Source organism: Asparagus officinalis, chromosome 5 (genome assembly GCF_001876935.1).
Source record: "Asparagus officinalis chromosome 5, Aspof.V1, whole genome shotgun sequence".
NCBI lineage: Eukaryota > Viridiplantae > Streptophyta > Magnoliopsida > Asparagales > Asparagaceae > Asparagus > Asparagus officinalis.
In genome coordinates this window covers 101,611,252-101,624,036 of record NC_033798.1, presented here as the reverse complement: position 1 = coordinate 101,624,036, position 12,785 = coordinate 101,611,252, and the positions used below count along the sequence as shown (strand labels likewise).

General features: G+C 37.7%; 2 protein-coding genes across 2 annotated transcripts; one reads left to right on the top strand and one right to left on the bottom strand.

Moving 5' to 3' along the window:
* LOC109842265 lies at positions 1,931–2,569 on the top strand. Its single transcript, XM_020411163.1, has one exon. The coding sequence runs from the start codon at positions 1,931–1,933 to the stop codon at positions 2,567–2,569; it is 639 nt and encodes a 212-aa protein (XP_020266752.1).
* On the bottom strand, positions 8,619–9,650 carry LOC109842264. The gene has a single exon (XM_020411162.1). The coding sequence runs from the start codon at positions 9,648–9,650 to the stop codon at positions 8,619–8,621; it is 1,032 nt and encodes a 343-aa protein (XP_020266751.1).

Below are 12,785 nucleotides of genomic sequence, written 5' to 3'. Positions count from 1 at the left end.
TTATTTTTTGGCTACAACCATCCTATGTCCACATTAGCTTAATAAGCCATAGGTAATAAATAGTATATGGAACTAAGGGGTATGAGTTAGCAGCTCATTTTGCTAAATGAGCTACGAAAAAATAGTCAACTTATGGGTCCGCTCATCATCAGTGGATCTTATCTCCGTATCTTTTAATAGTTTATTTAATAAGATAAGTCATTTTTTACCGTACATGTTTAGGAGTACTTTCTATCTTCCCGTGTAAATGAATATCCAAGAACAAGATTGTATATTTGAATAGCTAATGTAAATTTAAATTGTTAAAAGGGAAAAGACGGAGGAAATTAACATAAACTTTAAGTCATTCATGTAAATAAATGATTAATGTAAGCCAAATTTGGAATCCGAGAAATATTGGGGCCTCCGTTTGAAAATATCAAAAGTGTTGAAATCCAAAAGTCATTTTGTGGAAACCTAAAAGACAAAATGAATGTGGACATTACTTTATTAATGTGGAATATTTATTGGTGACTTTTCATTAGTCCAATGTCTTTTTGTTTTCCACAATGTATCTATAAATTGGTGGATGTATGGAAAAAAGGATATGAAATGAAAATTACAATTTATCTTATTCTCTTGTCTCTTGTCCATTTTTCGTTTCATTTCTTTAGTATATTACAACACGTTATCAGCACGAGTGGCTCTAGCTGGTTCGTGATCATCGGTTCGTGGTAATAGATTTTTTAATATATATCTTCTGCAAGGTAATAATACATTTGACCTTTGTCTATTTACAAAGTTTTATGTTTTCGTTATCGATTATGCCTCTATAACAGTATGTTATGCAATTTACTTTGGAACCATGTGATGATGATATATTGACTATGTTTATTTGATGTTGAAATCTGTAGTATGATGTATTTTGAAAACTTTAGTATCTTTAATCAATATGATAGTACTTAAATTTCATATTACAACAAGGTGAAATGGAAGACTGTTATATGGATAATATACTACAATGATTGTAAAAATGTATGGAACAGAGATACACAATATTAATTTTTTGGTAATTCAGTTATTTAATTGTTTACAAATATAGTATAACTTGAGAGACATAATGTCTAAACCTTCAAGAGTGGAGCAATGATTTCCATTGCTATAAAAGCTCCCAGTGTCATGATCTCCATTTTTTTAAATTATGCTTTTATGAAATTAATTCATTTTGGCCTTTTATTCTTGTTTTCCTGGACAGTGCAGTACATGATACTTATATTCTGAATCACATTCCACACTTGATGGTCATGATATTGCATATTAATCACTGGAGATTGGTTGGTTTACTTGATATACATTCTTAAATTATTTTTTTCTTTTCACTTCAACAAAGCCGTTTGCTTCATAATTAAATCTGGCATTAAGCCTCCTATCTCCTCAAGGAGGATACCATGTAATATATCCAGTCACTGGGGACTATTCACTCCATGTAGAAAGGTAGAACCACATTCACGCACATATGTAACACATTAATTTTCTTAACAAACAAAACTATGATATGAGTAATGCGCAGTCAAGTAATTGAAATAAACTACTACATAGTACATTAATGTTGAGCACTATCTAAATTCTGTCTATTAATGTTGAGCACTATCTAAACTCTGTCAACGTGCACTACTATTAACGACATAAGATATGTATTAAGTATGATGTAGCTTTATTTAAACGAGTACGTTACACAATCTTATGCACAATCACAGCAAGCTTTTTGAACTCTATAGTAAATTCTGTAAAGTGAATGAATATTCGGCTTTAGCAAAAATGAAGCGGCATGCATTGTAACTAATGATTTGTTTATTCACTTCTATTTGTATGCACACTTTGTATAGTGCAATATTTTATAAATTTGGTGGATTGATATATCTTTTTTTGATAATTATAGCATTTCTGAACAATGTCTGACATCATCAAAAGGGAATTTGCTGAGCTTGCCGTTGATGGCAGCAATTACTTGACTTGGGCTTTAGATGTTGAAATCTACCTGAATTCTTGTGATTTAAGCAACACTATTGCTCCAGCTTCTCAGAGCACCTCTGCCCAGAAGGCAAAGGCATTGATTTTTCTTCGTCATCATCTCAACAAAGACCTGAAAAATGAGTACCTTACTGAAAAAGATCCTGCTGTTCTATGGCAATCCCTGAAGGATCGCTTTGACCAACAGACGGCTATTATGCTTCCGCAAGCACAGTATGATTGGTTAAACTTGCGATTTCAGGATTTTAAATCCGTAACTGAATACAATTCAACCCTCCACCGCATTGTCTCACAGCTGAAGCTCTGTAAGCAGAACATTACAGAGGCTGAATTGATTGAAAAGACCCTCTCTACATTCCATGCAAGTAATCTTGTACTCCAGCAGCAGTACAGGACCAAAAACTATTCAAAACACTCTGAATTGATCTCTGCGTTACTAGTTGCAGAGAAACACAACCAACTTCTGATGCGCAACCATAATGCTAGACCAGTTGGTTCGCTAGCTGTGCCTGAAGCACATGCCACAAATCAGAGTAATACTCATAGGGGGAGGCTATGAACATAATAGGAGATCTTATCCTGTAGCCATTTTTGGATTTTAAACCCTCGACTGAATACAATTCAACAAGTAACCTTGTACTCTTACAATAGTACAACTAAAAGCATTATGAACTAATCCTTGTATTAGTAGTTGTTAAAAACACAACCAGCTGTTGTGAGAAACCATAATGCAAGTTTAATTGGTTCAGTCGTAGTGCCTGAAGCACATGTCATAATTCAAATTAATATTCATAAGCTCGGACGAGGGGGAGGTAGTAGATCTTATTGAGGTGGTCAAGGTAAACTATTTGTTTTTTCTATATTTGGATTATATGCATTTGTCAGACAATTTTAATTTATCTTGATTTTTGCTTTAAACTCTTATAAGCCTATGTGGTTTTTATTCATATGTGTATATTTTAGAATTTGTCTGACCTAAAATACAACATGTTGCGATGAATTTAAGATTTAGGGACCCAAATTCTTTTAAACTCTGGCATGAGCGATTGGGTCATCTTGGGCAAAATTTGATCCGTCGGATTTTCTTAAATTAAATGGGGCATTCAAACCAAATCCGACCAACTGCATATCACAATTTTTCCCCTTTATCTAATACGTGGTGTAGAAGCAAAACATTTATATGTGGTGAAGAAGCGAAACATTTCCCATCTGCGTGTTCTTTATTTGCAGTCCATGTTTCTATATCACCACCATAGCGTACCTCTATGGGACCTCGGTGAAGGTACATATATTATTTATGAAACTCCGTCAATAATTTAGTACCTATGGCCCATGTTAGGGGATCAATTTACAATTTAGTACGCTGACTGCATTATTATTGAAGATCAATTCTCGACATTAGGGGGAGATTAGTGCCCAAAATACAAAATAATGTCAAGAAATTCCATTGGTGAAAAAGATCTTCAATATTTATATCCACGTACTAGTCAAACTGAACCAGAAGTTCACATGATAATCTGCTAAGAAAAGAGTGACTAAGCCCCATATTCATGTTGAATATATCATTGATGATTTGGTATGCCAGAAGCATATTGTGCCAGAAGCATATAAAACATGTTAGTGTAAAAGATAAAAGTCCGCGGCAAACTAAATTATATATATAGAAAGACAGTCACTCCCATAACCTCCAGAAGAGGTTCATCCTGAAGATGGAATCTCCAGTAAATTGCACGTGCACTAGATAATCACAATACTGGAGATGCGGAACAGCCAAATCCAAACGTTAAGGGGGCGAGGATTTGGTTAACATAAAATAAGAATTAAAGTGGCCACGAATTTGTGAAAAAGGAGAAATATATAATAGAAATATGAAAGTTGTCGACAACATAGTTGCCTCTACAGTTGCTCTTACTATCTCCGAAATTAATCTGGATCCAGAAAGTAGCAATTGAGGCTGAGCTGAACTCGCTAAAGTATTTTGAATCTGTAGTCCATATATCCCTGCAGGATATAAACGGGTCTTCGTAAGAAAAATAAATGAGAATAGTAAGGTGGTGAGATATAAAGCGAGACTCATAGCTCAATGGGTTCACGTAGAGACCCGACATCGATTTAGATGTAAAATATTCTCCTATTAGTGATTGTATTATGTTCCGCAAGTTAATACCTATGGCAGAAACTATGAATTTATATATGCAGTATATGTACGTCATGACCATATTTTTATATGTATCATTAGATGTTAATATTTTTATATGAAAGTCCCAGATGGACTTAAAATCCCTAAATTGAGTGAAAATGAAAATTGCAACATGTATAGTATTAAATTGCAAAGGTCATTATACGGCTTAAAACAGTCGGGTAGGATGTGGTATAATCGACTGAGTGATTTCCTCCTGAAGAGGGGATATGTAAATAACGACTTATGCCCTTGTGTGTTTATAAAGAAATCCGAAAATGGCTTCTGTATCATCTCAGTTTATGTTGATGATATAAATATTATTGGAACACACAAGGAGCTTACAGAAGCTAGCTCATGCCTAAAGACGGAGTTTGAAATGAAAGACTTGGGAAAAACCAAGTTTTGTCTCGGCCTGCAGATCGAGCATTTTCCCAGAAGGAATTTTTCTACACCAGTCAACCTATGTGAAAAAGGTTTTGGAAAGATTTTATATGGATAAATCCCATCCACTTAGCACACCAATGGTCATCCGATCCCTCGAAGTGGATAAAGACCCATTTAAACCCAAAGAAGATAATGAAGAAATGTTAGGGCCAGAAGTTCCCTATCTGAGCACCATTGGAGCACTTCTTTATCTCGCAAATTGCACCAGGCCTGATATTGCATTTGCGGTGAACTTGCTAGCAAGGTATAGTGCTTCTCCTACAAGGAGGCATTGGAATGGTGTTAAACATATCCTTCGTTATCTTCAAGGAACAAAAGATCTTGGACTATTCTATAAAAGAAACCAAGATATGACATTGGTGGGCTATTCGGATGCTGGCTACATGTCTGATCCCCATAACGCCAGATCCCAGACTGGTTATGTATTTCTCTGTGGTGGTACTGCCATTTCTTGGAGGTCTGTCAAGCAGACCATGGTGACTACTTCTTCTAACCACTCAGAGATTATCGCTTTATATGAGACCTCACGAGAATGTGTATGATTAAGATCGTTGATATGATATATTTGTGGTTCGTGTGGTCTAGCGAAAGATGATATTTCCCCCGCTGTCCTTTATGAGGACAATGCAGCTTGTGTTGCACAAATGAGCAGTGGATATGTAAAAGGAACCATGACAAAATATATTACGCCAAAATTCTTTTATCCACATGAGCTCCAAAAGAATGGTGAAATCACCATCAAAAAAGTTCGCTCAAGTGACAATCTTGCAGATTTGTTCACTAAATCTATGCCTACGTCAACTTATGAGAAATATGTTCACAATATGCATAGGCTCAAAAGACTATCTTCTTCAGGGGGAGCAAATTCTTAAAGAACAATCCTGAAGATTGGGCCCTGAAGGTCTATTATCATAATTTGCCCCTTTTTCGCTAAGTTTTGTCCCACTGGGTTTTTTCTTAGCATAGACTCAGAAGATTGTCATCATCAGGGGGAGCGAATTTTCAACGCAATCCCGAAGATTGTGCCTTGAAGGACTATAGTTGTACTCCTTTTTTCCTTTTGCTAAGTTTTGTCCCACAGGGTTTTCTTAGCTAAAGGTTTTTAATGAGGCAACTAATGCAACACAAGTTTGGATCCCGAATATCTATAGTTGTACTCTTTTTCCCTTTACTAAGTTTTGTCCCATATGGTTTTCTTAGTTAAAGGTTTTTAATGAGACAACTAATACAACAAGAATCTACTAATGTCGTGTACTCTTTTCCTCGACTAGTTTTTATCCCACTGGGTTTTTCTAGCTAGGTTTTTAATGAGGCATTGACATCTCGAAGTAATGTCCAAGGGGGAGTGTTGAAATCCAAAAGTCATTTTGTGGAAACCTAAAAGACAAAATGAATGTGGACATTACTTTATTAATGTGGAATATTTATTGGTGACTTTTCATTAGTCCAATGTCTTTTTGTTTTCCACAATGTATCTATAAATTGGTGGATGTATGGAAAAAAGGATATGAAATGAAAATTACAATTTATCTTATTCTCTTTTCTCTTGTCCATTTTTCGTTTCATTTCTTTAGTATATTACAACAAAAAGAACATGTTAATTAACGCAACTTTGAAGCTGATTTTTTTGTGATTGTTTGAAAGTAGAAAGTGATAAATAGGACCGTAAAATTTGTGATGATGAACACTTCCTAGACTCCTAGTATAATTTAACCTAGATTTGCCGAAGCTTATATATCTTGATTAGAAAGTTCTTTGCCTTATGTTTTATAATACAGCATATTCATTGCGTAATATTATTTTATTAGTAATATTTTTTTTATGATTAATAAACATCTATCGTATATCATAATGTTACTTAATACTTTGTGAAATGATTTACTAACAAATAATATCATTTTGTCTTAGAGCAAGGGCAGCAAGCTCTGAAAGAGGCTCTCAAGGCTGACGTGGCCGTGGAAGTTGGCAGCCCTCCCTCCAGCAAGCTCTGAACCCCTCCCAAGCCCCTCTCCTAAGGCTGACGTGGCCTTGGGGAGCTTCCGAGCTCCCAAGCGCTCCACAAATTTGTGGAGCGCTTGGGAGCTCCCAACTGGTAAAGATTTTAACAAGCCTTAGGAGAGGGGCTTGGGAGGGGTTCAGAGCTTGCTGGAGGGGGGGCTGCCAACTTCCACGGCCATGTCAGCCTTTGAAATCTGCCCAAAATTGAAGCCAAAAATCAAACCTTTAGTGTGCGGTTGGGGCGGAGAGGGCTTGATTCGACGGGGCGGAGAGGGCTTGAGTTGAACCCTCTCCGATCGGAGGCGGCGGAGGTTGCGGGAGAGAGCTTGATTCGACAGGGGCGCTTGGTTGGGGCGAAGATGACGAAGATTCGACGGGGGCGCTCGGATTTTTGACGAGGAAGATTTGAGGACTGGATTTTGGGCCTGGACTGGATTTTGGGCCTAGACGAAGATTTGATGGAGATGATGGAGTTGAAGAGTTGGGGAAACGAAGAAGAAGGGTTCTTCCTGTTGGGGAGATGATTTGGGGCGACGGAGTTTTGATTTGGGGCGACAGAGTTTTGATTTTGATGCACAAGATTCCATAAAAATAATGACCGTTGCTGGAAAATAATGCCGTTGAGTGAAAATATGCTGTTAAAAATACTGCCATTAAAAAATGATCGTTGAACAGTAAAAAAACCTCTATAAATTCACAATTCACTAATCAAATCATTCCACACAACTCTCTCATAAAAAAACTCTATATATCCCTATCAAATTACAAATTTCATGTATCCCTCACAAAACTATTATTCACAACTCCTTACCGGTGAAGGATCGACCTTATACTCACCGTTCTATACAGAAGTCGGAGAAGAAGGTCATCCCATCGAGTTCTCGCAATCCGCAACACAACAAGTGTCATCCCAAGAAACACCGACCACAAAGAAGAAGAAGGCTTACACGCGGTCCGAAAATTGGACTGTCCACGAGGATAAGCTTCTTGTGTCTGCTTGGCTGAACACGAGCCAAGACGCCATCCAAGGTACGGGGCGACACAAAGATAAGTTTTGGCACAGAGCTAACGACTACTTTATCCAATACTCCACCGATCCAACGAATCGCACACCAAACCAAATGATGCACCGTTGGTCAACGATTCAACTATTTGTCAACAAGTTCTGCGGGTGCGTTGCTCAGATTGAAGGAAGACAAAGATCTGGTACGGGAATTATTGACCAGGTAAATATTTAACTTATATGTTTTTATGTAAATATTTAACTTATATGTTTGATTATTCTAAATGGAACACTTGTGTAGACTGCAAAAGTAAAAGAATAATACCAATCTCTTTATGGTAAGCCATTCGTGTTTGACCATTGCTGGATTGAGTTGCGTCATCATCAAAAGTGGATCCAACAAATGGAAACTTACAATAAGATTCGATCGCAGCCGAGAAGAACCACAAACTCTGATTCCTCACCAAACAATTCCATGCCAGCGACCCCTATCGAGTTGAACACTGACTCGGATGATGTGTTAGTAAGACCTGAAGGGAGGAAAGCGGCAAAGCTCAAGAGAAAACCAAATATGGAAAACTCTGGATCCGCTACGTCCATCATGGGAGAGGCTTTCGCGTGGATGAAGCAAACCACCAATCAAAAAATAGAGATAAAACAGAAGAAACAAGATGACGATATCATGAAGATGGATCTCTCAACACTCAATTCAGTTCAACAACAATACTTTGAAATGCGTCAGGCAGAGATATTGGAGAGGTGGATGTCCAAGGGTTCTTCCTAATTATCATATATTGTACTCGCATCGCATCCTCATTAGTTCTTCCTAATTATCAAATATTATCTTGTATTAGATTTATGATTGTACTTGAAGTTGAAAATTTTGGCATTGAATGAAAACAACTACTTTATTGAAAATAAAATTGGCGTAGTACAACAACTTGAACTCCTTTTCTGAAATTACATTAGACATAAAGAACATTAATCCTCGGCGATGGATCCCTTGAGCTGCAACAGATGCTCGATCAAATCATTTTTTAGTGATTTGTGTGTTTGAGTGTTCCTGATCCGATGATGATTTTGGATGAACTCAGTTAGAGGCACCGTTTGCACATGAGAAGGTTCAACGACTGGTACCGAATCAGTAAAGTCGAAGTTATTGTCCAATTGACAATCACGTTCATCTTCAACGATCATGTTATGCATTATGATACAAGCTGTCATGATATCTTTCAGCACACAAGGTTGCCAGAAACGTCCTGGTCCACGAACAATCGCAAATCGAGCTTGCAACACGCCAAAAGCTCGCTCAACATCTTTTCTTGCGCTTTCTTGTTGTTGAGCAAAGTACTTATGCTTGTTTCCTCGAGGTGCTGGAATAGTCTTCACTAATGTGGACCACTCTGGGTAAATCCCGTCGGCGAAATAGTATCCCATATTATACTCGTGGCCATTGACAATATAGTTGCACGGTGAAGCTCTTCCCTCCGCAAGTTGTGCGAAAACCTGGGAACGATGTAGAACATTAAGGTCATTGTGAGACCCCGGCAGTCCAAAGAAGGCATGCCATATCCAAAGATCTTTGCTAGCTACGGCCTCCAAAATAATTGTGGGTTCATGAAAATGTCCAGTATACATACCTTGCCAGGCAGTTGGACAGTTCTTCCATGTCCAGTGCATGCAGTCGATGCTCCCAAGCATACCAGGAAAACCTCGTTGTGAGCCTTCCTCGAGCAGGCGTGCAACGTCTTCATTAGTCGGTGCACGAAGGTATTCCTCTCCAAAGATGTTGATAATCGATCGAACGAACCTCTTCACGCTCTCAAGCGACATACTTTTACCGATCCGAACGTAGTCGTCAGCGGATGCTCCATATGCGAGCATCCGCATAGCTGCAGTAATCTTTTGAAGACTAGATAGTCCTAACTGTCCAGCACCATTCCTCTTTTGGACGAAGTACTTGTCATGTTCGACGACTGCGTCGTGGATTCGAAGGAATAACAAACGCGTCATTCTGAACCTTTGACGAAAATAATAAAGAGGATAGGTTGGTGCGTCAGCAAAATAATCTTGGAACAACCGATTGTGGCCTTCCAGTCGGTTTCGATGGAGCACGATACGTCATTTGTGTTGAACTGAAGTTGAACATTTCTCTTGTTCTTCTTCCTCAACAACAGCAGCTCCCATAAGAAAGAACGTCTTCATCATTTCATCATCGCTAGAGCTAGATGAGCTAGACATTTTATTCTGGGAGATGATGGGTTGAGGAGAGAAGCCATCGAATTTTATAGGAATCAGTCGGTTGACGGTCAAAGTTTGTGATACCTCGAACTTCGTGCCTAACCTCGAAGACCGCGGGTTACCTCGAAGACCGTGTGCGTTCCCTCGAAAGCCGCGAGTTACCTCGAAGACCGTGTGTGCTCCCTCGAAGACCGTGTGCGCTCCCTCGAAGGCCGTATCCAACGATTAGAAATAAAATACAAGAGGTTTAAATATAATTAAAAGTAATGGGTAAAATATTAAAATAGAAGAGGGGTTTTTTTGATATTGTTGGAGCTCCTAACTAGGAGCTTGTTGGAGCTCCATAAAAGAAGGAGTGCCTCCCAAGGCTTAATTTGTTAATTTTTTATTCTAAAATGTTTGAGAGCTCTTGAGAGCATGCTGACTAGGACTCCCAACTGGGAGCTTGCTGTACTTGCTCTTATAAATATCAATGTATGCCAGATTGTCAATTAACTCACCAAATAAAATAAAATAAAATAAAAGTACATGAAGAGCGATCATAAGATTAGTAAGACCAACTCCAGCAATGGATAATTGGAGGGATAATTGGCTCCAACAACGGATAATTGGAAAGGTAGAATGATGTGGCTTTGTTTGGGAATTATTGAATAAATAGGGTATTATTGAAAGGAAAACAAATCAAATTATGCCATGTGTCTTTAGTCTCCTCAATTATTTGTTGCTGGAAGACAATTCATGCGCGGGAGAAAAAGTAAAGGAGATGAGATGCACATGCGACATGTGGCAACTTTTGGTTGGGCAATGCGATTTTCATTTCCACCCTTTTTTTAAATGGTATTTTTTACCAATAAATTGATCAAATAAAAAAAATAAAAATCACCATAATTTTTCTTTTTCCGAGATCTATAAATAGAGTCCAAATTTACTTCATTTGGACACCAAAATTTTTTGCCTATTTTCTTCAAGATTTCTATCTTCCTCCAAAAACTTTGCTATCTTTCAAATATGGACCCTAATCAAAATTTTAATCATCCCCCACCTTTCATGTATCCTAACCAACTTCAAAATTCCAATAACCAACGTCCAGAAAATCTTCAAAACATGCCATCCAATTTCCAGATGCCGTTTATGATGCCATCTAATTTTGGTATGCAATATCCTTATAATTTTCCTTATATGCAATATGGGCAACAAACCGGTAGAAGTAATCATGGTGGTTTCCCTAATATCAATAATCAAAACACCGAGCAAGTTACTCCTCATTTTAGCAGTGGATCAACGGATGTACCTGAGTTTTCCACTCAAATATCTCTTGGAAATGTTGGTGAGGACACACCACATAGTTTTTTGCCCCAAACACAAAAAGATACTTCTAAATCTAGTTACTCGGTTTGGAGTGTCGAGCAAAACAAACTGCTTCTAACTAGTTATTTTCACTTCAGTAATGATAGTGAATTGGGCAGTGGCCAAAAGGGGGACACTTTTTGGGGTAAAATTGATGCTTACCTGAATGAGCATTCAACAAGTGGCCCTCATAGGACTCAACAACAATGTAAAAGCCATTACTGCGATCTCAACAAAAAAATCAGTAAATAGGTTGGTGTATTCAGAAAAGCATTGGCAGAGAGACGAAGTGGTTGGTCAGACGACGACTACATAGCAAGAGCTCAAGATTTGTTTGTCGAAGAAACTAAAAAAAGGTTTGCTTTGCTTGATGAATGGAAGTTGGTTCGTAATGAACCAAAATATATGGTTGGATCCGGTGCATCTGCCAATAGTGGAGGTAAAAGAAAAGGTAGTGGAGAAGGTGATATCTCATGTTCATCAATTCCTTCTTTTGTACGACCAGAAGGTAGAGACACTACAAAGAAAAAAGCTAAGGGCTTTTTAATAAATCATCATCTTCCAGAAGAGCAAAAGTTGTTATTGAAGAGGAAAACTCGAAGATAGAATCTGAACGCCATGAGCTTAAAGAAATGAAAGAACAACAGTTGAAGATGATGCAAGAGGTTGCAACAGCTCAAAAGGAGGCAGTACGTGCTAAAAAAATGGAAATGTGGATAAGCCTAAATTTTCGAAATCAAAGAAATGAATTGGACGAGTATGAGCATGAACTGCTAAACATGCTAAGGATCGAATTATTAAGCAGTAGCTTCTTCCATTGTGTTACAGAGTGTCCAAATTAGTATCTTCTTCCTCTGTTATTCCAACAATGTTTGAGTGTGATGAGTGTATGTTGATAGTAAGATACGTAAATGTCAAATGTCATCTTCTTTCACATGTGGCTCTGAAGTGAATAGTAGTATTATTGATATGCTAAATCTTGTCTTCTTTACATGTGACTCTGAAAAGTGAATAGTAGAGCAAATATGATATTAAGATTCTTGATATGTTGATAGTGAGATACGTAATGGTCAAATGCCATCTTCTTTCACATGTGTCTTTGAAATGAATAGTAGTATTATTGATATGCTAAATCTTATCTTCTTCACATGTGAGCTCTGAAAAGCTAAGGCATGAACGAATCTTTTCTACTACAATCCAAATATGAATAGTAGAAGTCACATGTGAACTCTGGAAACCAAATATTAGGTATTATAAATACCAGATGGATACTAAGTTCATTAATACTCAACAATCCATTCCCTACTTCAAAAAAAATGGATCCACCACCATACGAGTTTAACTTAGAAGAACTCCAGAAAGAATGGGATTTGGAGGAATCTTTACTCAATCACCAACAACGATTACTTGAAGAGTTACAAGCTTCAAGTAATCGATCTCATAAGAGGACATACATAGAGAGAAACCATGAAGCTGCCCATCAAAGGCTGATGAAAGACTACTTTGTCGAATCTCCCACATACACCGACTACCAATTTCATCGGAGATACCGAATGCAAT